The 27,023-nt window shown below is 39.7% G+C and overlaps 11 protein-coding genes across 11 annotated transcripts; 4 read left to right on the top strand and 7 right to left on the bottom strand.

The window, feature by feature from the left end:
* Positions 1 to 1,885: 1,885 nt before the first annotated feature.
* On the top strand, positions 1,886 to 3,140 carry RO3G_01136 (uncharacterized protein; the record flags this gene model as incomplete). The annotated part of the gene is made up of 2 exons (XM_067655727.1): positions 1,886 to 3,079; positions 3,126 to 3,140. 2 exons carry the CDS (start codon positions 1,886 to 1,888, stop codon positions 3,138 to 3,140), a joined length of 1,209 nt encoding a protein of 402 aa, XP_067511828.1.
* A 1,092-nt stretch (positions 3,141 to 4,232) lies between these two features.
* On the top strand, positions 4,233 to 5,540 carry RO3G_01137 (uncharacterized protein; the record flags this gene model as incomplete). The annotated part of the gene is made up of 4 exons (XM_067655728.1): positions 4,233 to 4,969; positions 5,020 to 5,183; positions 5,228 to 5,307; positions 5,355 to 5,540. The coding sequence occupies 4 exons, from the start codon at positions 4,233 to 4,235 to the stop codon at positions 5,538 to 5,540; spliced, it is 1,167 nt and encodes a 388-aa protein (XP_067511829.1).
* A 1,186-nt stretch (positions 5,541 to 6,726) lies between these two features.
* RO3G_01138 (uncharacterized protein) lies at positions 6,727 to 7,353 on the bottom strand (the record flags this gene model as incomplete). The annotated part of the gene is made up of 2 exons (XM_067655729.1): positions 6,727 to 7,284; positions 7,339 to 7,353. 2 exons carry the CDS (start codon positions 7,351 to 7,353, stop codon positions 6,727 to 6,729), a joined length of 573 nt encoding a protein of 190 aa, XP_067511830.1.
* Positions 7,354 to 9,726: 2,373 nt separating this feature from the next.
* On the bottom strand, positions 9,727 to 11,629 carry RO3G_01139 (uncharacterized protein; the record flags this gene model as incomplete). The annotated part of the gene is made up of 4 exons (XM_067655730.1): positions 9,727 to 10,727; positions 10,867 to 11,045; positions 11,110 to 11,434; positions 11,482 to 11,629. The coding sequence occupies 4 exons, from the start codon at positions 11,627 to 11,629 to the stop codon at positions 9,727 to 9,729; spliced, it is 1,653 nt and encodes a 550-aa protein (XP_067511831.1).
* A 1,699-nt stretch (positions 11,630 to 13,328) lies between these two features.
* On the bottom strand, positions 13,329 to 13,910 carry RO3G_01140 (uncharacterized protein; the record flags this gene model as incomplete). Its single annotated transcript, XM_067655731.1, has 1 exon — positions 13,329 to 13,910. The coding sequence occupies one exon, from the start codon at positions 13,908 to 13,910 to the stop codon at positions 13,329 to 13,331; it is 582 nt and encodes a 193-aa protein (XP_067511832.1).
* A 1,567-nt stretch (positions 13,911 to 15,477) lies between these two features.
* RO3G_01141 (uncharacterized protein) lies at positions 15,478 to 16,978 on the top strand (the record flags this gene model as incomplete). Its single annotated transcript, XM_067655732.1, has 4 exons — positions 15,478 to 15,704; positions 15,754 to 15,940; positions 15,993 to 16,332; positions 16,380 to 16,978. 4 exons carry the CDS (start codon positions 15,478 to 15,480, stop codon positions 16,976 to 16,978), a joined length of 1,353 nt encoding a protein of 450 aa, XP_067511833.1.
* Positions 16,979 to 17,582: 604 nt separating this feature from the next.
* On the bottom strand, positions 17,583 to 18,609 carry RO3G_01142 (uncharacterized protein; the record flags this gene model as incomplete). The annotated part of the gene is made up of 2 exons (XM_067655733.1): positions 17,583 to 17,831; positions 17,938 to 18,609. The coding sequence occupies 2 exons, from the start codon at positions 18,607 to 18,609 to the stop codon at positions 17,583 to 17,585; spliced, it is 921 nt and encodes a 306-aa protein (XP_067511834.1).
* Positions 18,610 to 18,908: 299 nt separating this feature from the next.
* Positions 18,909 to 19,967, bottom strand: RO3G_01143 (uncharacterized protein; the record flags this gene model as incomplete). The annotated part of the gene is made up of 4 exons (XM_067655734.1): positions 18,909 to 19,034; positions 19,086 to 19,597; positions 19,670 to 19,846; positions 19,895 to 19,967. 4 exons carry the CDS (start codon positions 19,965 to 19,967, stop codon positions 18,909 to 18,911), a joined length of 888 nt encoding a protein of 295 aa, XP_067511835.1.
* A 610-nt stretch (positions 19,968 to 20,577) lies between these two features.
* RO3G_01144 (uncharacterized protein) lies at positions 20,578 to 22,197 on the bottom strand (the record flags this gene model as incomplete). The annotated part of the gene is made up of 5 exons (XM_067655735.1): positions 20,578 to 20,751; positions 20,802 to 21,179; positions 21,232 to 21,666; positions 21,715 to 21,946; positions 21,995 to 22,197. The coding sequence occupies 5 exons, from the start codon at positions 22,195 to 22,197 to the stop codon at positions 20,578 to 20,580; spliced, it is 1,422 nt and encodes a 473-aa protein (XP_067511836.1).
* Positions 22,198 to 25,952: 3,755 nt separating this feature from the next.
* On the bottom strand, positions 25,953 to 26,192 carry RO3G_01145 (uncharacterized protein; the record flags this gene model as incomplete). Its single annotated transcript, XM_067655736.1, has 1 exon — positions 25,953 to 26,192. The coding sequence occupies one exon, from the start codon at positions 26,190 to 26,192 to the stop codon at positions 25,953 to 25,955; it is 240 nt and encodes a 79-aa protein (XP_067511837.1).
* A 271-nt stretch (positions 26,193 to 26,463) lies between these two features.
* Positions 26,464 to 26,980, top strand: RO3G_01146 (uncharacterized protein; the record flags this gene model as incomplete). The annotated part of the gene is made up of 3 exons (XM_067655737.1): positions 26,464 to 26,546; positions 26,598 to 26,886; positions 26,948 to 26,980. The coding sequence occupies 3 exons, from the start codon at positions 26,464 to 26,466 to the stop codon at positions 26,978 to 26,980; spliced, it is 405 nt and encodes a 134-aa protein (XP_067511838.1).
* Between the last annotated feature and the right edge of the window lie 43 nt (positions 26,981 to 27,023).

Raw genomic sequence — 27,023 nt, forward strand, 5'->3', positions numbered from 1 at the left:
CTCTCACTATGGCAACTTCACTGGAAATTCATTTTTGAAGAACATCAATTTTGGCCTCAAAAAGTAGTAGCAAGAGCCACTAGGCAAATCCTCAAGATTCACAAAGAAAACAGTAGTCGATCACTAAACAGCTAATTCATATGTTTCTGCTCAGTTCTCTTCCTCAGATTTTGTTACCGTTATCAAACTTTGCACGGATTACAAAACAAAATAACAAAAACGAACAAAAAAAAAAAAAAAAAAAAAAAAGCTGATTATAATTTATTTAACGCTTACAATGGTGTACGTCTTGCAGTACTTGAATAAAATCCTCTTACAAAAAAAAAAAAAACTAATAATATGTTAATAATAATAATAAAAAAAGCAATTTTCTCGACTTTCTGAAATACTTTTTAAACAATTGCTTGCTATTCAAAGGCATAAATGAATTTCATGTCCACTTCGTATCGTTGATCAACTCATGAACTTTTAGCAACTTCTCTCTTTTTTCTCACGTTATTTTTTAAACATGTAATATATAGTATGTAGCTTTATCTTGCTCAGCTCTTTCGAAATTCGATCTTTATGCAATTTTATATACTTTTGGAAAACTTGATTTGGCAGTTTTGATATCCATAGACGTTGTATCTCTCTTATAAATGATAGTGTCATTTATACAACAGCCTAATAACATTCCTGAAAACCATTTTATATGCCAGTACATTTAATCAAAAGTATGTTTTCTAAAGATATCTTTACATGAAAATTATATTTCATTACTTTTTTAGTTGATTGAATGAATCTGTCCCTGATTTTATCAAATATCTCCATTTAAAATCAATTGGTTCATGCACTTATTGTATACTTTGTAATCGTTGCTGAGTTGAGTGTTTTGAACTCCATATTAACTTGGGCTTTAAGAAAAGAGAGAAGGGGGGGGGGGAGTAGCAGTAATAGTGCATTACACGAAAAAAAAAGAGCAATATCTCACAGCAATTAGGGTAAGACTATTTCAAAGGGAATCCTGTTCATTTAATGAGACACATATAATGTTTGTTTCAATAAAGTATTATATCTCTTTAAATTGTGCTTGCTTCCAAGTATTTTTCTACAACCACCCCCCTGCATCTTGTATAGGCTAATTCTGCAGTCAGCCTGCAAGCTTCGCAAAGGAGTGAAGATTGAGTGACTGGAAAGCTCAGCCTCAAATACATTTGTGGGATACCTATGCTCAACTGTATTAGTGCATCAGGAATAGTTTACACACTGATATTCATGTTGGTACAGTCTATATCTAGGATATGTCTAATGATTGATGTGGTCTGTGATAAACAAAAGGGATTCAAACAACCTCAAAAGAGGGTTCTAGTAAAAGTAGTAAGGACTTGTTGATATTGACTGAGGATGAAATTTAGTCGTTTTAGCATATAACAAACAAATAAAAAGTAAGGTTTTCTACAAAAAAAAAGAAAAAAAGTAAGGTTCCGAACTTTTTTTTATATTCTCCCCCATGTCAAAATGGTGTGAATTACCAACGGAGATCCTTTTACGAGTCTTGAAAGAAATCGAAAAAGAAGCTGAAGACACCTTAATTTATCTGCAATGTCTACTAGTTTGCAGTAATTGGAATAGGATCACCTGCATCCATTTATATAAAACCATTTACATTGACAGTCATGTAACCCAACGCAAACTCATTCGCTGCTTGAACGAGAGCAGACTAGGTCAAATTGTCGAGTGCATGGATTTTTCTGCCTCGTTGTATTTGATAGAAGGTGCTATTCAACAGCTTGCCGAGCTTTGTCCGAACGTGAAAAGGATTGAATACTTTCGTGATCCAAAGAGGGATCTTTATGACCAGCTTGCCCAGCACTTTAAAAACTTGGAACAGATCCCGTCTCCTTCAATGTACGAAGAATCAGAATATATTCACTGCGCGCTACGCTATCAGCATTCCCTTAAAGTGCTTTATATTCCTCGAAAGGATCATCCGATGAGTGAAAAAGGAAAATGGCTGACGCATCAAATTCAGCAGTTTCCGAAATTGCATAGCCTGATCGCACACGATACGACAGCTGGTTTAAGAGACTTTGAGGAAATGATGGATATACGTCAAGTAAAAGAATTTAGAATGTATACAAATGAAGCGATAGATATCTCTCAAGAATACAATCACTCGTTTATTAAGCCTTGCTTCAACATTCAAAGCTTAAACGCTGCTATCGATTTCGATGATAGCCTGCTTCCCTACATCATGCAAAGATTTCCAAATTTAAAATACCTTGAAATCAATCTTTATTTCCCACGTACGGCATCAACAAAAATGAAGCAAGATCGCTATTTTGCCAACCATCTCCAAACGTTTTTGAACTATCTTCAATCTATACCCAAGCATAACATAAAACTCCATAGCTCTATTGAGCTATTATCAAGCATTATGGAATATACAAACAATGGTGATCTCTCTGTATCTATCTACAGCGATCCTTCACTCTATCAAACAGAAGACTTGGTTCCTGAAATTTCAATCGAAAAGCATAAAGCATCTCTCAGTTACTCCAGATATTGCCAGCGAAGCCATCTGTTTGATATTTGGACTCGATGCTCCAAACACATCAATCATCTGGATCTCTGCATGACAGTTATCAACAAAGAAGATAAAATCTATCAATCCATCTTGGATGTCTTTGCAATTTGCAAAAGGATCAAATCCGTTGAATATACCATTGAATGTGACATGATGCTACCCCCAGAGCTTGCTAAAACGCCATCACATAACCATTCTTTGAGAGAACTTTTTTTGAAAGCAAATTATATTTATCCAGAGGCTTATACTATTTATTCACATTGGCTACCAGGGTTAAGGCGTTTGTCGATCGAGATACCCTACAAATCAGGTTCCCAACACAAGATACCTATGCCACAGACTCACTTGAATTCTCTCAAGTTGGTCTTTCGCGATCCTATCTATTTGCAACATGGCCTATTGCTTCAAGCATCTGCTTGCATTGTACTCAAAATCAGAACAAACGCAGAACGAAAAGTGTACACAATCAGCAAGCAGGATGGACTTGTGGCCATCGAAGAAATAAATGTTCCTGTAAGAGACGTCATTTTGACTATTGACGTCTCTTGTCGCTCTATAGGCCATCTTGATCTAATGCTGTTGGATACCCATCTGCTAAAGTATTCCTTTTGCTTGAAATAAATCTTTATCTTTATTTCTCTCCCCCCTCCTCCCCTCTTTTTTTTGTATATCTAAGGTCATGACTGCACACTAATTCAAAGCTATACAACCGTACCAACATGTTTATCATAACCATGTTTTTTTTTTTTTTAATGAAGCCAAGTTCTACCAAAATTCTTTATGTGCCTATGGTGCGGACAGGTCCACGCTACGCCTTCTATTGAACAATGATGTGTTTAAAAATGATGACATTCTACAATGCTACTCAAAGCAATTCTACCTTTTTTTCGAAGGAAGAGGTGACAGCCAGAGAAGTTTAGTTAAAACTTGTTTATCTATACGCTAATAAAATGAAATTTGTCTAAGAAAATTTATCATGCCCCATTGGGGATTTCAAGGACAAAAAGCTCCATGTGTATATTTTTAATTTAAGAAAAGGAATTAAATGACGCACTTTTTGCTATAATATGTATTAATCTAGCTTTTGGTTTGGTGTATCGTGTCTATACAACCGCATTTTGAAACAAGTTGAAAATAAAGCATTTAATAACGAGGTAAAATAAAAAGAATTGCTTAGAGCTTGTTTATAAGCAATATATGACTTGTGGTTTATATTAAGGCTTTGATACATAATGAACCACTGGATATTTGCTAGATGATTCATAACAATACAGATCGAAATTGAGGAGAAATGCAAGCAAGCTGAGCCTGCATATCATTAAATTGGTTAAAGAAACGAGCGGGCCTTTAAATAGGTAGTCACAGCAATTGGAGAGAGAAAGAAAAAGTAAAAATTTAGAAAATGGTGCACTCCAATTATAGCTGACACAAGAAAAAAAAAAAAAAAGAGCGTAGAATGGAGAATATATACAAACCACAAGTAAAAAATAAAAAAAAAAGTTTTCTGCCTTCCTATTTTTGAGCTCCCTTTTTATTGACATTTTTTTTTTTTACAAAACAATCATAGTCTGACATCAGTTCCCCAACCTCATCCACATCGTCTGTGATAAATAATGAAGGCGAACAAATAATTACAGAACTAATTTTAGCTGGCGTCAAAGTACTTATGGTTCGTAAGAGGGATCAAATAGTTTACAAATTACCAGACAATGTACAACTTTCATCGATAAGTGAAGAACAACGCAAGAGACTGATGGAAGAAATCCAATCTCTGCATGCGGCCACTATGCTTGCAGCACAACAACAAGTGAACGTTCCTTTTGATCACAGCAACAAGCCGATTGCGCCCAAGACAGAAGCGTTGGTGTTAAACACACCTCCACAGCCTACAGCAGCCGAGGCCGATGCGATCAAAGAGACAGCGCGCAAGTTGAGAGAAGAACTTGAACAGCAACAGCAGCTGATGCTGCAGCAGCAACGGTATCAGCAAGAGATGAAACGAAACACGAGCAGCTATGAATCGTCATCACCACCGGATAACAAGAGCCCTCGAAGGTATATCAAGACTGGGAAATATTCCAAAAAGAAAGCTCAGCAGCAGCCATCCAACCCACCCGGTCCGATGCCACCCTTCAATCCACAGCAACTCACGACCCTTCAACAATCCCTTCAGACCGCGAGCGGTAGCATGATCAGTGCAAACCACAGTCATCCCAGCTCGATTCCTTCGACACCGACCTCGAGTTCATTCACGCCATCGCAGCCGCCGATCGGACCAAAGCCTCTGGCAGAACCCACTGCGATCAAGCCAACCGTCGGCAAGTTGACTCAACCTTTGCCTGATTCCATCTTATCCAAGCGTTTACCTGAAGAAGAATTTCAGCACCGTGATATCAAGAGAAGGTATACATCGACTCCATCTTCCATCCTTCTTATGTTTGTTTCTCGATTAGGTTTCTGGAAACGCTTTCAAAAGATCATGTTTCAGTCACTACACCAGACTATCAAACTCCTTTTCGGTCCATGAAAGATGTCATCGATCGGCTGTTGCCTTATCATGTCTATCAGTATCCAAAGATGGATTTGGATGCAAACAAAGTATCGCTTGAACTTCAAGGTACATTTGATTACATGTAGACAGGTTACTGAAAAATTTCAAAGATACAGCCATCCTCGACATCTTCAAATGTCAATCCGAGTTATTTGAAAAGCATCAAGCATTGACCGAAAGATTAGAAAAGGTACGCATAAAAACAGTGTGGGATCTTGGGGCTCATGCGCTGTATAGAGCGATGAAACATTATCGATGAAAATTCTGATTGGAAGACAAATCACAGCCGATCAAAGACAGAAGATGATGGAAGAGCAAGTAGCTCAAGCCGCCTTTCGTAAGGAACAACAACGTATTCAAGCTGAACAAGCCCAATTTGCTGCGTTCATTGGATCAGGATTTGATACGATGGGCATGTTTTAAGAATAAAGCATGATGTATGTTTGAAAAGAAAGAATTGGACTTTTTTTTTTTGTTGTAAAGAAAATAGATTCATTTTGTTGACAAAACAGAAGAAAATAAGGGGTGGGAACAAGTGGATTGTTGCAATAAAAGATAATCATACATTTAAATGAGTGTTTTATTTGTAATTTACAAGACCGCAGTGGGCGCATCATGTCTTGTAGATATCGCTTCTTCCGAGTCAGATCAAAAGGAAGAATAAAAGGAAGCTAAGAATCTTTTTAGGATTAAGGGTAAAAATGAATTGAAAGGAAGAGAGCAAGGAAGGGATTAGGTGGATAACCATTAGTGAGAATTTTGAGGTAGATAAGGGACTTTGCCCTAGGTGTGGGGAGTTGTGATTGTAATTTATCACGATGAGAAAGGCAATCGAATGCATGCAAGTTGTGACATAAAGAGGGCCAACGAACAAACCAAGAAGAGACTATTTGAAAAAAATATGATTTTCGAGTAGGAAGCAAATTCAAGAGAAAAAGCAATGGATCAGTAAACGTTTCTGATATCTGTAGGCATCGGTGCATCTCAGGAAAATAAATGGCATGATCCTTGGTAAGCAGTTGATTAGGATGGTTAGAACAAGGCTTTGGTTACCCAGGAAGCCAACCAAGGCACCGTCAAGTAGATATACAATATTAAGAAAATTAATGAATTGATCTTTGTTATCTATGAAAAAATAAAATAAAAGTATTTAAGACATAAACAAACATATCTTCTGTTTGTTTGCTTCAGCTGGTCAAGTTGTCTTCACTGTGCCTTTATTTTGATATCTTATGTTTTTGTCGTTTGGTCGTACGGATAATACAATCGGGCTTGTGGGATCGTCTGTAGCAAATGCCAAGATCGATATCTCCAATACAATTTATTAGCTCAGTAGTGCGAAAGTTGTTGTATGACTCGCAATACAACATACAAATGGCTTGTTCTCTTGTTATTGAAATAAGGACAAGATAAAGGACAAGCTAAAACCGTGATTGAAAAAAAGAAAGTGAACGGGTAAGGAGGAAAAGACGTGTCATAGACATCAGTGCAAGATCTGGGGCAATCTTTGCCTCGAGGTGGGCTGATGACATAGACGGATCTGTTGTGTAAAGCAGATAGCTAGGTTCATAAAAGAGGGTACAATTGATTGGGTGGACACAGTCGACATTTATCTACGAAAGTTATACATGGTCAAGGATATGTCATAGCGGTACTTGTATGATGAGGCAAGGTCATAGGATGCCAAGTACTCGAGGTCAATAAGTCCAGACTGGACAAAGAAGCTGATAACAGCATTGTAAATGGGGGGGCTTGAATCGTTGCAGGACGATGCAGATTCGTCAGAGGGCATGTTTTTGCGAGCACGTTGGACTTTACAGTTAACGGATTCATTGACGAGAGTAGGGTCGTGAGTGATTGAGGGATCGAAGTCATCACGGACTGTGACGTTGGATTTGCCCAATTGTAAACCAAGCGCAGGCTCATAACCAACGTGGGTAAGGAAGCTGATCAAATCTCTATCTGAATCATGAATATCCAGAGTTAGACGGGTGCTGATGTGTAATCTGCAAAGGTTGCAGCGCAATTGTTGTAGAGAGAAGCGGCATCGAACAAGCCCATGGATAGTTTTAAAGCCTGTTGGAGCTTGATTGCTGTTGTGGTGCATAGCATGGACTATCAAACAAGACAAAAGTCTATAGAAAGTGATAGTAAGCGGAAAGAAGCCCTAGGAAAAGGATACGTTCAACTATTTATAAATAAGTTGATTGAAATACTATACATTCTTTTCAGCCATTTTTCTAAGGCAATCTTTGCTAAAAATAAAAATCTCTTTGGTCAAATTCAGCATATAAATTAGCCAAGTCGTACTAATTCAGAGTAACTCTTTATTAAATAGATCTTCTATTCAAGCAGTCTTCGAACTTTGTCACGGTGTATCTACAAAATCTTTCAATATCACTTCAAAGAATGCTATTGTATGAGGATACCGTCTCTTTTTGCAAGAGCTCTTCCTTTTTCATTTTGCTCTTACAAGCAAACCAAAGCTGCTCAATAGGATTCAGCTCAGAAGAATAGGGAGAAAGATGTAGACAATTCTATTCCCCGCCTGCTCCTCTCTTTTTCCATGTCAGCGTTCTTATGAATGGGCGCGTTATCCAATACGATGCAGCAATCTTTGAATTCCTCATGCTTGCCTAAAGCATCTACAGTGTCGCATATGAAATTGAAATAGTGGCTTGTGACAGTACCGTCTATCTTTTGAGCGTTGGTTACAACTTCACCGCCTTCAGCCTTTCCCTTCTGATGTTGATGAACGGCCGTCTTTTACGTCAACAACGCCATACGGAGAAATTACTCCAAGTAGGGTCGTGGTCTTTGTTCTTGTCTTGGGTAAAACTACTTTGACAAGTCTACCAATTTTAGACCATTCTACTGTTCTTTTCATATGAAAAGCAACTTCATTGATAAATATGCAGTTACTGAGATATTCCGTATCGGTCTCCATCTATCTTTTAATCCATTCATATCTTCTTTTGATGTCCTCACGTGAGCTTCTTTCACTGCCTGGAATAGACGTGTTCTATCTCCCGATTAATAAAGCTAACAAATAAGCCAAACAATTGACAAATCTCCTGAATCTCTTTCTTGAGCAGTAACGAGTGTGTGAGAGAGCCTATGCAATGCAAATTATGTCTTTGAATAGAGTCATGTAGTTTAAGGTCCGAGGTAGTACTGTATAAATTGTGTGGGCTGCTTATCATACATAGCACAAAGTACTATATGTGATATACAGCCAAATTATTAATTTGAAAAATTTTTAAGTGATCTCACATGACATCAAGGAAATGATGAAGGTCAACACGACACACTGAATGGAAGTGCGCCTTCTTCAAGCTGATTCTGCATTCTTCTTTCATGACATTGTATACTGCAGTTTTAGAGATGCTCAGGTCCGTAAATTGAGTTGATAAGCCATCGATTATTACATCTAATGTCAATGATGGATATGCAGTCAACTAAAAATACCTTGGGCTTCTCGCCTAAAGTGGATGGTCTTCCAGCAGGATTCATAAAATTTTTTCGCTGAGAAATGTCTTGTGGATCTTTTTGATCTTTATCGTACCAGCTCCTGGGTAGTCTGCGTGGGTATATCTAGCTTCTTTGCGGCTTGGGTTACTTTCAGACCCTATATCATAAACTAGCACAAAGAAATGCTCTTTCACCTCGTCCAAGGGTTTTTCTGTAAGCACGTCTTCCCTTTCCCTCTTGAATGAGCCTCGACTCGTGATGCACGAACATGCTCAAACTTTTCTTCCAAACACCTACTTCTCGAGAGGTTTCAAGTCAATGTACCGATCATCGTTCTTAACGTGATCGAGTAGATAACTTTCCATTTCGATCATCACTTCTCTTCCATTCCCTTCCACAAAATTTCCAAGACCGTCTTCCTGTTCCTCACAAAGAGCGAAACACAGTAGAAGGTAGCAAGAAAGAATATTACGAAATGACTAATGGACATGCTGACTTTGACAAAAAGGGATCTTTATTTTTTTTGTCAAACATTGCCTCTGGAAACTGGTTCATTGTCCTTTTGAATTGAGCGAATACTTTTCGAAAAAAGTGCGCAGTGTGTCACAAGAAGCAGCTGGATTAGACTCGCTATCGCTCATCGCACCATCTGAACACTTTAGACGGATGCAATCACTGAGTGACCTTATGTTTTGCGCTGGTGGTGGTGTATATACTGTTGATGATCACCCTGTGAGGTTCTTGGTGTCAAGCCCAGGGTATCTCTGGCTTTTTTTTTTTGTGAAATAGGATTATAAACAGATTTGTTTGCTCCCAAAAAAGCAAATCAATTAAACATGTCATTTTTTTATGTGTCGCGTTATTGATTATAAAAATACTTTTTAAAATTAGGATCATGGAAATACTAGAACCAATGAAAAAAAAAAAAGACTTTCCTTTTCTAGATAAAGTGACCTTCACCGTGTTACACCATCAACGCTTGGTGTAAATTACGCGCTCCTCCAATCCGAGTGATTTTATAAAGCGATCGACCACTGCATCAGATCATGCCAGCAAGGTAACACGAACCTCGTTCGTATGTTATTTTATTCCAACAAGAAAAAAATGTAATAATTTATAAACAAAAAGATTAAAAAGATTAAAAGTTCAAAGACAAGACGGCCAGAGTGACGAAAAGGGTGCCCAAAGAGACCGAGTGGACAGAGACAGCCAGAGAGGTGTGCTGAGTCGCGGTGTTTGTACCGTTGGGGGCACCATTGGTCGTACTGTTGTTTCCGGTACTGATCGTCGTACCATTACTGCTGACTACATTGCCACTGGCATCCAAGTGAGAGCCAGCGGTGTAGGCAGGCAAGGGAGGAAGATCATCGTTGTCTTGGAAATTCAGCTGTCGTGTCAAGGCGGCCGAACGTTGAGAGACCCACTGACGGATGGAGGCAGTGCCGTTGCCCAGCAGACCCTCTTGGAAATCTTGAAGGGTAAAGGTGGTCTTGGTGCCAGGCGATCGGCCGGGAATCTGACGTGTCCAGACAATGTCTTCCTTCAGCATCTCGGACCAGGCCTGGAGACGCGCGTCGACGACAGAAGGCTTAAAGAAGCGCTTGACGATCGTCTTCAGGGTATTTTCGAATTGGTTCTTGTAATACGTATTGTTCAAGAACACGGTCACCAGTGGACGTGGGGCTCCAGGACGAGAGTAGTTTTCATAGGCCACCGTGCCCAGGCTCGCGTCTTCGATACCATTGCCATAGGTTTCATCAAAGTCGTAGGTGATCAAGGTCCACTTCTTGGTTTGCAGGTCTTGGTTCAGATAGTAGTTGCTGGCCTGGTACCAGAATCCGTCCCAGGAGCCAATGAGGAAATTGATGGCCATGTGGATCAGTGTGTGTTGAGGACTATCGATCAAGTTTGCAATGCTGCCTGGATGCTGAGCGTCGGTCGCGTCCTGAGCATTCACCTGGCTTAATTGTTTGGTGAATTCCATGATGAGTTGCTGGCTATTGTTTTTCGAAACCGTCACATCTTCTCCTTTATCGGCCAGTTTGTATAAATCTTCACTGTACTTTGTCACATCGTCGCCTTGATAGACCAAGTTGCCCTCTTGTGTTTCACTCAATGCATTTCCCTTATAAGTCACACCTGCAGGTTCAAAATAAAGGGGGAAAACAGTAAGTTCAAGCGAGAGAGGGGATAAGGCAAAAGCCAAAAGAGAAGAAGGGGGGAACGTCAGACAACGTCCCCTTCTGTCTCCTCCTTTTTGTCCTTCCGTATCACTTACCGGTGTTGGTTGATTTCCAATTGCCGCCGTGAAGGATGTTGTCGATCAGGTGAGTGGAAGCATCATCCATCAAGAGGAAAAGACCATAGGCTTCGTTATTGATAAACACACGAGTCCAAGAAGCAGAGAGGGTGGCAGCACCCGAAGCAGCCAGCATATCCAGTACTAATTTTTCACGACTATTTTCAGGGACAGGGGGGGAAGGATGAGTATCGGTTTTTAAAAAAGGCCTTGATCACTTACGCAAACGTAGCATCTGTTTCTTCCGCACGAAGTTTCAAAGCCGTCCTGCCAAACAAAAGACTCTTTGAAGCATTCTTTGGGTTGTACTTGTCGAGTTCGATAGCCCAAGATTGTTTACTAAAGTCTTTGGTGGATTGGCCACTGGTGCTGAGGCCTGCATTTTGAAAGGTGAATACTTCCTTGCTGCTGATATAAGCCAATTGAGAGACTTGAGCATCATCTAATTTGGCAGTAGGGTTTTGATTGAAAGCATCGAGTTGGGTTGCATTGACGGTCATGATGATCGTAGCAATCTCGTTGGATTGGTTCATGTTGGTCATCAGAGCTAAATAGAATCGGGTGAGTGATGGAAGGGGGATGTTTTGAGCTTACTTGGATAGATTGGATTGAATGCTTGAGGAAGTCCAGGCACGTTATAGACGGTTTGAGAACGATTGAAGAATTCGTTGCCAGTAGAGGTCACACCGTCTGCCAGTTTACGCTGGGTGGATTCGGCCGTCTGGGTCTGTCCATCGATCATGACGTATTGATAGCTTGAACCAAAAGGGGCCGTGCCAGAAAAGATGTTGGGATGAATCGAACTCTTTGAGAGTGGAACCACTTTGCCACCCACAGAGACACCCACATTTTGATTTCCAGAAGGAAAGGCAATCACAGAATATTGTACATCGGCAGCTAAAGCACCAGAAAATGCTAAAGTGACCAAAGTGGAAATGGTCAATACTTTCATTTCTTTTTTAAAAAAAAAAAAAAGAAAAAGAAAAAAGAAGGTGATATTTGTACTCTTTTTTATATTCCCGGATTATTTCAATGAAATCAAAGGGGAGTTTTATTTTATGAAAAGGATAAGAGGGGTTCAAGAGAGAAACGACACCTCGTGACACCCAATGTTGAACAAGGTTTTAAAAGATCAACCAACAGAAAGTTTGGATTGACGCGAATTGAGGTGGAAAAAGAGGAGATTGTGTGTAACGAAGGATGTGTGGTTGGAAAGAGAGTGGTTGAAAAACAAGACAATTGAAATCGACTTGATCTCATTCAGATCCCTTCTCGACATTCCATCTCGTTCTTCTTTTACACTTTATGACAGCCATTGCAAGGTTCTCGTTCGCAATGGACACAACAGCGGCTTTTTTAAAGAAGTCTATTTTTAGTCTTTTTGGAAAGAGATAAAAACAGAAGTAGTGTGAACTCAGCATTTTAATTTATTTGATGACACCGAGTATGGAAAACGTGAATTGTAACTAAAAAGAAATCAGAAACGTAAACAATGAATTCCATTAGAAAATCATTGTTCCTTTTTTATGTTTAAACCTCCTTTTCAAATAATCTATTTCAATTCCTTCCACCCCCTTCAAACCTGACAGGCCGTCATGGCTTACTGTATAAAAGCAGTAACAGAGTATTGTCACAACAATCCCCCCCCCCTTGTTTGTACACAAGAGTTCCCACACCGTTGGAATAAAGAAGGTTCCCTTTGACACTTTAAAAAATTTTTGTGGCAACTAAAAATAATTTCCTTGTTTGTCATTGTATGTGTTTCATATAAAAATAGGGGGGGAACACACAGCTTGAGATGAATAACGCCACCTTTTTCTTGACAATCTATTCAACTTGTAATAAAAACAAATACACTCTTTCTCTTCTTTCTATCCTTACAGCTTCAAGACTTGTTAAAAAAAAAGAGCTCCTATTCTCGTCTACTTTTATTAAACAAAACATTTGGCTCAATGCGGTTCATATCAAACTGATGATGGGATAAAAAGTGATTGAGGAGAATGAATGCGTTCAGTGATTTCTGGATAGTGACAGACGGACTACGTAAAATAAGATGGTCTATTCTTTTACACTCTATGCAGACCCACTTTATGAAAAGAATAGAAAGAATAGAACAAGTCGTTCTTCTTGATTGTCTAATAAGATGGATGACAAAAGAATAGAAAATTGAGAAGGAAAAAGGCTGTTTGATGGTAATGAACATGCAAGCAAAAACAATTTCTTTCTTTTTTTTACTTTCCTCACTACAATTTAATTTAGAAATCAACAAACACAGCTTGTTGTATCATAAAAAGCTAATATCTTTAATGCAAAATAGACTGGATGCTCTTTTTTTTGTTTTCTTTTTTTTCTTTTTTTTTTTTTTTTTTTCTTTTTTTTTTTGTTTTCTTTTCTTTTTTTCCTACGTGATTCAACTGGGTAATAAAAAGAAAGGGGGGGATCTAATGTTTTTTTAATTCATCTTTTGTTACTTGTTCAGGTAAACCATGCTTTCTACGCCATTTTATGAAATCATTATAAGTCGCAACAGAACCATTCTCGGTCACTTGCTTGAACAGATTCAGAGAGCCCTGGAATCTTCTCTTGTGATTTGAGAACCAGTAAGTGATATTACGAGAAGGTAACCCGGTCTTATTTTGAACCTCTATTCTTTGCTGTTTTGTCAACTTGGGCTGTTTACTGTAGACTTCAAAAAAGACAGATTGTAAATAAGTCGTCGTCTGACTGTCATAAGCCGTGATCTTTTTCTTTTTGCAGCAACTTTCCTGCTTGATCTTTTTCGCCTTTTTTTCTTCTTTTGATTTCTTTGGACCCTTTGTCTTCTTGCCCGCCTCTTTTTCTCTTGTTTTCTTTTTCACTTCTTGCTCTTTTTTGCCCTGATCCAGTGGAGCATCAGGTTCGGAAGGGATCAGAGGAAGTGAGATGTGTTCTGGCTTGATATAACCCGTCGTGTCCACCAGAGACCTACTCTGAAATAGGTAATCATCCATCCAAGCACAAGGATGTGGCTGATAGTTGTACATTTGGTCTAATAGGTGTGTTAACTGTAAAGAGTTTGAATCAAAAGGTGATTCCATCCACATCACCAAGTCTTCGTTCCCATCCGCCCTCTCTCCTTCCTTCTCTTCTTGATGCTCAGGTAAGAAAGACCATTCTTGAAATAAACACATTGTCTCTTCTTCTTGTTTAATCATCCGTTGATTCATTGGATCGGTGAGAGAAAAAGAAAGAAAGAAACAAAAAGGTTTGTTGTCAAAATATAAAGTTTTTATTTAAATGAAACAAGAAAAAAAAAATCTTTCTTTTACAAACACTTTAAAGAAGTTCAAAGCAAGATCGACTTTCTTAACTTTTCGCTTGAAATCCATTCCCGAATCAAGTAATCGAATGTGAAGCAAGTACAATCAGACAAAAAGGGTTCAAACTATGAATAACAGTCATTGTCAAGTCTGATGTGATCTTGATGACTCTATGCCAGTGATTATTTGCCATTTTTATCTCTTTTTTTTTTTTTTTCTTAAACATGAGCTTTTGCTTTTTTAAATAAAAAGACTGTATGCTTGAGATGACAAAAGTTGGTTTTTTCTATTATCAAATAGGATATGGCTTGATCCTTTCCAGAAAACAACAAAAGGGTATTCTCAAGTAAGACCCCTTTAAGATGATCTCATACAATGACGTATCATGCCGTGGCATCATTCACTCACCCTCATCCATTATAAAAAGGGGAAACCCCTATTGACATCCCTTCCACTCTACAGTGTACAGTAAATTGAATCCCAGTTGATCCTAACATTTGATCAGATCCAATCATTCCAAGATCAATGCAAGCAGTAAAGAGATGCTGTGACACCTTCTCTCTAAACAACGAAAAGGAGGAGGGACAGCATGCGTCCCAATTTCATCTTTCACTCTTTGTCCTTTTTATCCGTGAGATGGATCAAAGCCAATCTACGACGTAATACGTCAAACATTCACCAAAACAAAAAAAAAAGGAATGGCATGAATGGAGTTTTAAAAATGATGAAATTGCCTTTTTTTTTACATCTTTTTTTTCCTTCTTCTTCTTTCGCCATGAGTTCACCAGTGAATGCAAAAGAAGGATATAAAGAAAATGACTATTTCTCGACTTCGATCGATCGTCACACGGCCACAGTTCGTCTAGGTACATCGCCCAAAAGTTTCAGTTCACATCCTACTTACCCTACAGCCGACAGCGTCCTGGTCCGTCCACGGTCGACAGCGACCTACCACCCAGAGGACAACACGATCCGAGCGGATCTGACGGAGGACGAGGTCGTCCAGGCCGTCCGACGCCACCTGGTCGGCCGTTCGCCTGCGGTCTCTGTACACAGCCAGTCCTACGAGGACGTGCAGAGCCTGAGGCTGCCCGGAGGAGCGATCACACACGAGATCTACAAGTGGGCCGAGGACGCCGAGAGTGAGCAGCTGGCGAAACGACAACGCTCTCAGTCGTTTCATGTGCCCAGGTCGGCGCCGGTCGACCCAGCCTTGGCCCGATTGAGAGATCCGGGAGGGTTCAGACGTCATTTTGTGGTGAAGAAGGGTCAAGGAAGAGCACCGGATTGGATGACACGGACCTTTGTTGATTTCCTGGCGCTCTATGGTCATTTTGGTGGTGAGGATCTCAGTGAAGAAGAAGAGGAAGGGGATGAGGAAGAAGGAATGGATGAGATCACGCCCTTGATCCAAAGGGCTCAGCAGCATGCGGTCCATGGCACGGCCACACCGGCCAAAGCTGTTTTTTTGCTGCTCAAGTCTTTTGTTGGCACTGGTGTGATGTTTTTACCTAAAGCGTGAGTAATTTTTTTCTTAAATCTTTCTGTCACTCACCCTCCTCTTCAGGTTCTCCAACGGCGGTTTGTTTTTCTCGACCGCTTTGCTTTCTGCCATCGCTCTGATCTCACTCTATACGTTCCTGCTGTTGGTCGAAACGAGAAATAAGATTCCAGTCTCCTTTGGTGATATCGGCGGGGTCTTGTTTGGTAAACACATGCGTTGGGCGGTGTTGGTCGCCATCACCTTCTCTCAGGTAAACGGTCCATGCGACATTCAGAAAAGATTGACTCTGTTCGAAACAACAGGTAGGGTTTGTTTGTGCCTACATGGTATTTGTTGCCCAAAACGTACAAGCCTTGATTGAATCCGTGTCCCAGTGTGAGGTGCGACTCTCGCTTTCCAATCTCATTTTGGCTCAAATAGCCATCTTTGTACCCTTGGCGATGATTCGAAAGATTCAAAAGCTATCTGCATTCGCACTTGTAGCAGACGTGTTCATCTTGGTGGGATTGATCTACCTTTATTATTATGATTTCTTTATTCTTTCCACTCAAGGGGTCGCGGATGTGGAGTGGGTCATCAATTCGAGTGCGTTCCCCATGTTCATCGGCACGGCCGTATTCACCTATGAAGGCGTAGGCTTGGGTAAGACAAAGAGAGGCTGAATACGTCAGGCTGACTTGTGTTTGTAGTGATCCCGATCACGGAATCCATGGCAGAGCCCGAAAAGTTTCCCAAAGTCTTGTCTGGCACCATGGTGTTCATTACCAGCATCTTTCTGTCGGTCGGTTTCGTTTCCTATTTAGCCTTTGGCAGCCACGTCCAGACGGTCATCTTGCTCAACATGCCAGGCACCACCGCGCTCAATACCGTCCAGGGCCTCTATGCCTTGGCCATCTGTCTCTCGATCCCTCTCCAGCTTTTCCCGGTGATTCGTATCATCGAAAACGGACTGTTCACACGCTCTGGAAAACACAATCGGATGGTCAAGTGGCAAAAGAATCTCTTTCGCCTCCTCTCCGTCTTGGTCTGTGCCCTGATGGCCATCGTCGGCTCAAGTGATCTCGACAAGTTTGTGTCCTTGATTGGCTCCCTCTGCTGCGTCCCTCTCTGTTTCTTTTTCCCTCCCCTTTTCCACCTCAAGGCCATCGCCACTCACTGGCGTCAGAAGGCCCTCGACGTGATCATCCTCCTCTTTGGTGTCCTCTCCATGACGTTCACCACAGGGATCACCCTCGCTTTGTGGTCCAAAGGAGGTGAGCCAGCGCCTGTGACAAGGTGTCCAGCCTAGTTCAAAGTCCGTTAAAATATTCCAAAAAAAAAAAAAAACTGCATTTTTCTTGTTTTCTTTTTTTTTTTTTTTTTCTTGTATAAAAATGTCTTCTCAATTATTACCTTTAGGTATTTTTTTTAAAAAAAGCTTTTATATACTTTTTTTTTTCTTACGTGAATGGTAGAACTTATCGATAAATGTATTGGATCCAACATTTGGGTTGTAATGAAAAGTGAAAAAGAATTCACTGGAAAATTATTGGGATTTGACGATTATGTCAGTAAGTACCAAAAGGACACACTTTCCATCAATTAGAGACTCATCTGTTTTATTCAAAAAAGACATGGTGTTGGAGGACGTGACGGAATAGTAAATACTTGTTATACGTGTGATGTGTCTTTTTTTTTAATAGTTTCTAGTGAAAATACAAAGGAAGGATACAAGACTCAAAAATTGGAACAGATCTTGTTGAACGGAAACAACATTTGTGCTGTAAGTGTTTCTCTCTTCTTTACAACCCTTTCTGTACTCACCCCGTTCTCTAGCTGATACCCGGTGGTACAGGTCCAGTTTAAGCAATAAAATAGGACGATGCGTTTTTATTTACAAACAGTGTATTCTGTCAGTGGGGGGTAGGAAAAGTCAGAGGGATGTCTAGACCTCTCAGTTTGAGTTTATTTTTCCCGTTTTTGAGTTGAGTGGGTGTCATGGTATGAGTGAGATAACAAAAGGCAAAGCCAGTCATGTAAGCATCAAAATGAGCCGTGTGAGCACCTTGGATGGCCTCGACCTGATCTTTGACGGTCGGAACGAGGGAAGAAGTGTAGACCTGAGGATAATCGGAAGGGCCCATTTGATGATCCATGATGATCTGTATATCGTGAAGTGGGCTGTCTGGTTCATGGTCCAATTCACAATAGCCACGCTCCTAATCACCGGTTAGCACATACCCAAATCTCTCTGGACAGTTTCCTTACCGCATACTGTTTACAATAACTCTCTGGCTTGGTCTCCTTCCTTTTCTTTCTCTCTCCCTTGTCTCCTTCGCCTTCCGATTTCCGCTTCTTGTCCTCTTTTCTGTATTCCACAGGCTCTTGCACCGTCACCTGAAAGTAAGGCCTTTCCCTCGTCGGCTTCTTGTATCGGTCTTGACGTAACCGATCACAGCGGGCAAACACAAAACTCAAGAAGGAAGCATCCCAATTCTCCAACTCGACCAAGTACTTTGTGTCGTACACACCCGAAGGAAACCGGTCGGCAAATTCCTTCAAGAAGCCTTGCAGGGTCTTTGGCAGCGGACCGATAAAGCTGTGATAGAGGTACAGGAGATCATAGAGGCCGTGATGGATCACGAGTGGAATATGGCCTTCGGCCAAGGCAGTCAGGATGCCCTTCCAGAGCGCATGGAGTGTCTGTTGGCCGGCTGGATCATAGGGAATACCATCCGCAAACAGTCGATCAAAGCTAAAGTGATGTTTGACCAAGAACTTGCCCGTCTCGGTGTTGACGGTAAAGTTTCCTTGCTTGAGCGTCAGAAAGTGAAAGTTGTCGCACACGTACGATTGGTAGCGATCGTCTTGGCCAGGTGTCTTTTTGATCACAGAAAGTCCAATGGACACGATGGCATGGGTCTCGACTGTTTTCTTCATGGCCATATAGCGATGATTCATATCCTTTGGATGTTTATCACCCAGACCTGTGAATTCTAAATCAATCGCAATAAAACTGGCATCCCTCACTTTTTTTAGAATGACGGAAGAGAATGATGCAATGTTGTGTGCAGTGACATGGTTACAGGTTGTCACATGGGCACTGGTAGGTGGATTCATTATAAAAAAGAAAAAAAAAAAAAGGTTGGCCTTCTTTCAAAGATTAAAGTACCGACTCAGGTGCTTGTACAAAGAAAAAGGTATTGTTTTTTTGTTTTTTATTATTATTTTCTATATTTCTAAATAAGAGCTTGAGAAGTACCTAATGGTGCTGGAGTGTATTTTTCGACCTTGTCTGCATCTGAAGGTAATATAAAATCTTTTTGTTCTTGGCCATAATGATTTATTAAAGCATTTTGGCAAGCCTATCAAAAGCAATTCAGTTTGAATACAAAAAAGAAAAGAATCCAACTTACACGAAACTCTGCCATCTTGATTGAACTTCCAAAGCCTTCAGCCAACTTTTCCTCTTTAGAAAACACGCCGACGACATAAACGGGCGCTGATGAAAGTCGACCGGTTTCTGAAAGTATTCTGGATTCTGCTCTTGGTTTACCTGCCTGTCTCAAGAGGGCCGTCAGCTGACGCTTGGGTTCATCGAGCGGGATCAAGCGACGGATGTCCATGTCGCGGGCCAAGACAAAATCATGCACAAAGCGTTTGGCGGCTTCCATGCCTTGTTCTTGATAGATGGCACCAATCACGGCATGTAAGCAGTCGGCCAAGACCGTGCTCAAACCGAGCTTGTCGTCGTCCTTCTCTGGGCGATTCCATCGGACCGTATGCTGCATACCGACCTCTGTAGCAATCTGAGCAAACGATTTTGATCCGATAAACGCACTCAACGTCTTTTCGAAAGCTGAAGGGTGAAGCTGAGGATATTTGACATGAAAGAACTCGGTCGCAAACAGTCCAGTCACTCTCTTGCCTAAGAAATAAGAGGGGGGGCAAGTGTTAGTTGTGTGCGTGTGTGTGTTTTGGGCCGGTGGCAGCCAATTACCAATAAATCTCAAATCCTTGTTGTTTTCTTCTTCTTTCAAGGACATGTGTGTCATGGCCTTTTCGAACACTTGAGCATCCAACAGTGACAGTCCAAGTCGAGCTCGAAGTGCGTTCACTGCCGCTTTCTCACTGTTGTCGTTTGCTTGTGTGGTGTGAAAAAAGACAGAGGAAGTGACTATAAAAAGTGTCAATGTCTTTTCGGATTCGATTCTACTCTGTTAACCTCTACTATTTTGAGCAGCCCAAGCAATTCTTTTCTTGATGGGTTGTGTTTTGGTGAAAAAAGTAGTCAACATGTTATAGGTGTCAAAAGAAACAAAAAAAAAATAGATTTTATTTAGCGAGGGGGGTGGATGGATACAACATCCAGTGGCTTGGCTTGTTCAAAAAATAAAGCGGAATTTAAATAGAATAGCTTTCTTTTTTTTTATTCAATATGCATGATCTCTGATAAATTACTTGTCATTTTATCCAGAGTTTCTAGTGTGAAAAGTATAAGCTATTTATGTATGCTCTCGTTCTCTACTCAATTACCTTCCACTTCAGCCAGAGATGTATCTTTCTTGGCCGCAATCAAATACATTTCAGTATAATCTTGTTCATTGTTATACTTGCTTGATAGAGCTGTATGATACACTCTGTGTCCTGCAATCCAATAATTAGATGTTGAACGCGTAAAGACTTCACTGGTGACACTAGGCGCCTTTTCAAAGTCCTCTTTTACTTCCAACAATTGCAGCAACATGTCATTCGTGATCTGAACCGAGGGTTTTTTCAAAGAGCTTGTCATGGTCGATTTCATATTCAGGGTGGTATTGTCATAAAAGAAGCATTTGTAATGCTTTCCGAGATGAAAGCTAGGGGTCAAGAGCTGAGTGATTTGGATAGGTGGCTCGTCCTTTTCACTTACCTTTTTTCCTGCATGGTTTCGATATCTTCCATTAATGTGGTCGTCAACTGCTCCAGGTTCTTTTCGGTCATGTATTTTTGAAGATCGCGATAGAACAAGGGATCTGAGATGAGATCTTCTGATTCTGCAGAGACTGGTAACAAGAAATTCCAAATCAAATTACTTTTATGCTAAATTCATTTAAGATGGGTGGGCTCACGTAAGAAGGCGATGATCTTACCTTGTAAATGATCAAGTAATATTCTGTCAGTTTATCATCTCCTTGGTCTTCTTGTCCTTCTTCAGTGGACGATAGATAGACACGCACCAAATCTGCTTTGGTTACCAGCCTCTCTTCTCCATTCATCCCAATCGCTGTTGATTCCACCAGGCCGGTCAGAAACATGCCCTGATTGATCTCGGTCTCTAACGAGCTCTGGATCGATGAAGAGGCGGTGGGTGTATTCGATGGTAAAGGCAGTGAGTTTTGTGTAGAGTCTTGTGAATTAGAAGTGGGTGTGGTGGAAGCAACGGATTCGGTTGATTTCGATCCAGAAGAGAAATAGCTCAGAAAATGTGTGTTGGATAGCGTTTTTGTGATCGATTTGAGCCCAGATACCTTTAGGAGCGTCAATCAATATCGTACACAGACAGAGCATGGATTAGATTACCTTTGAACTGTCCTTTTTAGCAAAAGCGAGATCGATGCTCGTCTTTCTCTTTTCAGCATTCACTTGCTTTTCTACTCTTCTGATTGCATATTTCCTTAGAGAACGTACGTCGGTGATCAATAAAGAAGGAGATCGATAAATTAATGATCCATCACTCCCATCCAGCACAAACACATGGCTGACGAGTTGATCAAACCGCTTTCGAATGTACTCATCCAACTCGTTTGTACGCAAATAGTTGCTGCGTTGGACAGCTTGAACAGGGACACCGTTGAACACAGCATTAAAACACATGATATCCAGCCGATCAAAGTCCCACTTCCATATCCACTCTGAAAATAATTCCTCGATAGCGTGTGTTAATGCTCTCGCTCTCTGTCGATTCGGTTCACCTTCTTGTCCGTTCAAGATGGATGAAAAAGTGCCATTTAATAACTATGCATAGTTTAGACAAGTATTGCATGCATCCATCTACCGTCTTACTTTGAACTGTTCATAACCAATCTTTAACACGGCCTCCAAAGCTTTGTTGTTCAATTGGGAATCCAAGTATTCTGTGACAAGCTTTTCTTTTCCTTTGGAATCTTTTATTTGTTTTCGAAGTATGCCGAGTTCTATACACATGTGCATCCAAAAGCCGGGTTCTGGTTGTAAAAAGACCATGCGATGTTTTTGTGAATGAACATTTTGAGTAGGTTGAGAAGTAGGAAACGTACTATAGACGCTTAATAAACGGTTGAGGATGTTGGTATCGTAAACTTACGAGGTAAAGTTCACCAGAGCTTGAGCCAAGCCTACGTGTTTCATTTTTACATCGATAGGCTCCGCTTTTTTGGAAGTATAATACAAGATTTGGTCTTTGGTGTTTTCTTCAGATGAACTCAGTGAAGGATTGTAAACACAAAAGTAAGAAAGCATAGGCGAACTTGTGCCTAGTTGAGGTGGTGGACTTTCCTGATTCGTCATGAAGAAAAGAGAAAACTGACATTCAGAGTGTTTTGCGTTTAAAAATACAGAAATTGAAAAGTAAACATAAAATTTTGGGCTTGGCCAATAAAAATATCTGTAGACTAGTAAAATGAATGAATGATCAACAAAATCCTTTCACTACCAATATCAAAATCACAAAGCCAATACAAAAAACAAAACAACAATAAAAATATATTCTATAGTAGTGATAGGGTTCAAAAAAAGCGAGTAAGGTGATAAAAATAAGGTAGTATGTCTATGGTCATGAATAGCCTTGTGTACATCTATTGTTTTACGTATTCTGGCATTATCCATTACAACATACATATTATGCAACACCAGTCTGTTCAATATTTGATTGTTTTCCAAAGTATGTTAGATAGATGAGTTGCTCCTAAGCCAACTTCTTTCATTAACTTTGCCATAGAGATGATGAATTTGGAATATGACAAGCATACCCAGGAACATAATGAAAATACATTATTAAAAAAGGCTCCAAAATCTTTCAATTCCTTGTATAAGTTAAGTTTTTAAAAAAATGGACAGTGGTGCCTGTAATAACAATATCACTCAAAACTCACTTTAACTGATTTTTATACTGACAATAAACGCGTTACTGCATAAAAAGGTTTTTTTAAACAAATGTTCTTTTACTTTTGATCAGGAGCACCATGTGGATGTAGAACATAACACATTCATTTTCGTAATCACTTGTGATTATGGAAAATTGCAAACCTTAGAAATGTTGATTACTTTGACGTAATCTGTTGCTAGAAGTACTTAAGAAAAGATTAATAACTTTTTTTTTATTTGTATTACTTTTATTGAACTTCCCTTCTTCCATAATGTCTTCATTCATCGTATGCGTGAATAAAGCTGCTTATACCTCTTCGCTACTACCATGAAGCAACAAGAGACAAGAGCGTACTCCCACCACAAACATGCTGGGATTTGGCAGACCCAAGGAAAGATCACAAGCTCTGAAGATATGAACTGGAGGTGGCCTACCCTCATACATTAGATAAAATCCTTCGATATGTCGCTACCCTTTTTCATCTTTTTATCGATAAAACCTCTCTTTAATGTCAGTAACGTTTAGTATAGATGAGACAAATGAAACGAGTCAATTCACATCTTAGTCATTAAAAATAGAGTATTTATAAAAACAATGTCAACCATCTTGGCGCAGTAAAGTAAGTGATAATATTTAGCTTTAGAAAATGACACTGGTATATGCATTACGTTAATAGATGGATTAATCAGAAATAGTGCCAGGCGATAAATTTACTAGAACAAAAAGACCAATTTGTTCATAATACGATCAGTTGAGTGAGCTCCGTTTAGACAATATTTTATTTGTTCCTGGTCATTCCATATGTTTAAGCCACTATGCAACATTTTGAGATTCATTCAAACTGTTATCTTAAACTTACAGCTTCCAGTTTCCCAAAATATTGCACAAACTATGCAAAATATATGTGTCTTGAAGTTGTAAATAAAAAATATAAAACATCTTAAAAACTATTGATCAAATAAAGAAACTCACTGATGTCAAGAAGGACCTACAGAAATACTAAAGTAGATTAATTTCGCTGTTAAGACATCAAGAATTAGACGGTGACTTGAACCAATATATAAATAACTTGGCTGTTAACAAGGTAATGTAGAAATATCGTTAGATAATAACTATTAGAATTTTTTTTTCTTTTTTTAAACAGAATTATATAAAAGCATTGGTTTAAAGGAGAATAAGCTTAAAGTGCATATCATCATTTAAACAGTTATCAATCCAAACATAATTGCTGCAGAAGGAAGCATGCACCTAGCGATTAATAGTGAAAAGACAAGTTTTAATAAAGTAACCACCGCATAAGCGAATTCTTCAAGCAAAAATTATTTTTTTATAAATGTTATACGTATTTAGAGGAAAAGAAAAGTAGAAGATGATAATAATGGTAAGTCACATGGTATCTTTTTAGTCATTCTACTGATGTATAGATCCTTTTCATATAAAGTCTTAAAAGTACAGCTGCCATAAAGAAGAGTAAAAGAGTTTTCAATTTAACGAAACCCGCGTCCTCTCATAGCCCATATGCCCTGGATAGCCCAGTTGTTGAAGAAAAAGATATAGAGAAAATTGACAAAATTGCCTATATGAAATGAAGTGATGACTGCATCTGTGAGAACAAAGAATTGGATTTGGTGTGCAAAAATAATGTTAATGATCAAAGATATAACCATTGTTTTAAAATGGTACCAGTTGCCTTTCAGTTCTTAAAAGGCGTGTTGGATTAGAAACAGGAAGATTTCTTGTTTTCATTATGGTCTAAAGTGGATGGCAGCTGCACTGAAGAAGAAGAACAGGTGATATCACTCATAAGATTTATTTGACCGACTTTATGGCTGACTGCCAAAACCTCTCCTTAGCACATCATTTGAATAATGAACAAACACCTTTTGTAGAATATGTTGTTCCTGTATTTACTTTTTGTTATTATTGGTTGTTACATAGGGTTATAAAAAACTGCTGTGATTCTAGGTGTGAAAAACGACTTGAAAGCAACCAACACATCAAATTATACAAAACTGATGAACAAGATAATAAACGTTTAGCCGATGGTGTTGGCTTCTTTAGCAACAGTTGCAGAGCCTGTTGGCCTGAAAAAATCCACTGTGCAGGATATGAGAGCCAAGGTTGATAGCTATGGCAGCCCTTTGTCTCACAAACAAACGGCGTGACCATTGAAAATAGATGAAAGAATTGAAAGGCACTTCAGAGAGGACAATCAGAGAGTATCCTTTTGTCCCTTTTAAAGAAATAAATATGGAATTAGCAAAGCTAGATGTTTTTGTTAGTATAGAAACTCGTCGATCGTATGCCGGTCGACTCGACTTCGAATCGTACAGAGCAGCTCACAAGCCTAGATTGACTGCAAAAGCTGACTTCGATGGGCGAAGGAACACATCGATTGGACCGAAGACCAATGGAGAAACGTTGTTTGGTCTGATGAATCGTACTTTTGCGTAGAAGACAGTAAACGCGGTAAAAGAGTACTCAGGAAGAAAGGAGGTTGTTTTGATGAAAAAAATGTGCCTTCTACAGTGAAATAGGATGGTAATCTGGAGATATTTTTGGCCCTTTAGAAATTATTGAGATAGGTTCTGTAGACCAAAAGATATGCATCAATATTTTGACAAACAGGTTTCATCCTTGGTTTATTTACAAAAAAAAAAAACTTTATTTTGTTTGGTTCTTGTTTACTCTGCTGATTCATGAAAAATTACAAGTCTTTATCCGATTATTTCATGCAAACAATCCCCTCAAAATGGAATATTAAAACGTGCTTTGACTTCTATTGGTCCAAAGACACAACGCTTTCTGGTCCAGACACAATCAGCAAAGCGGTAGATGATCTGAAGCGTGTAATTTAACATTGCCCGCAACTTGCTAAACAAGTAGCATCATTGAAGTCGACTCTGAAGGTAAATTTGCTCTTCAGATAGAAGAGCCCATTGATTATTTGTTATTAGACTTTTAAAAAGCTATTTAGCAGCGGACGTACTATATCGACTAACAAAATCGCAGACCAATGGCAATCCCATGGCAATGTCACTGTCAATCAGTTTGTGAGGCTCACCGATCCTGTCGAGCCAGCAAACAGTATCTTGATCCGCATGTATAGTTTTATTTTTGCTAGGACACGGTGACCATGGAAAAGGGCAAGAAGAAGTTCTGCTTTATACCACCGACATCAACGCAAAAACCGCGTGTCACAAGTGAAGATTGCAACCTGCTTAATACATTGTATACCATCAAGATCAGCGAGGAAAGCATGTCCGATACACCTGCAGATCTCATCGAAGGATATGAACGCAACAAGAATAATCAAGCAACCAATGCATCCCTTTGCAAACGACCAGCAGCATTTGATTTCCTCAAAAATACATTTGATCAGCCTATTGACAACCTGCGCCAATACCTGTGAATCCATGAATATGAAAACATATCTCAAAAGACGACATGTAGTTCATTGACTTGATCCGGATGGTGCTGACCGACTTTTGGGCAACAGCAGAGAAGCCTGAATATCCCACCAGCACGAATGTGCGAACGCCTTTTGTAGAGTCAGTCATTCCTCTTTTTAAGTACCTCTCAACAACCATGGGCTCTGTGACATTTGTTTGGTAGATAGACCTCACCTACTGCCGTTTGATTCTAACAAGGATTATCCAATTAGGTGCGAGAAAGGGCTCTCAATCCGCATGCCTCAATATGCAAAACTCATGGATGGCATTGGCACAACATTGTTCGACAAAACTGATCACATCTTGATTGAATCCTCTGGGTAGAGTTTTTAAACTCATATTATACGTATGCCTAACTTTTCTTCATAAAGCCAGATCGATGGTCTTCATGCTGAAGAAGATACACTGAAGCTCATGGAACACATGTCAGTGTGCTTGCATGAGGAAAAAGGCCGATATCAGCAAGTATTTCACGTCACGTCTGTCAAGAAACGTCTCTTTGGCATTCAAGTCGTTGGCCTCAAAGTAACTTTGCCGTCGTCGTTCGTCAGTCATGACAGTCTCTGGGCCTGTCTGTGGGAGCGTTCAGCCCTAGTCCTCAATCGCTGGAATCAGCAAAAGTATTGGTTTCAAGCTTTTGAACTGATCGCACGGCTCATGGTAAACGTTAATGGATGCATGCATACGCAATAGGGCAAGGTTTTTCACATGTATTAAATAGGATGTACTCCGGGAACAAGATTTGGTAACGTAAAAGTTCATTGACGAACACAATAGTCGCATCCATGTTCCCAAGG

This window comes from Rhizopus delemar, genomic scaffold, assembly GCF_000149305.1.
Source record: "Rhizopus delemar RA 99-880 supercont3.1 genomic scaffold, whole genome shotgun sequence".
NCBI classification, from domain to species: domain Eukaryota; kingdom Fungi; phylum Mucoromycota; class Mucoromycetes; order Mucorales; family Rhizopodaceae; genus Rhizopus; species Rhizopus delemar.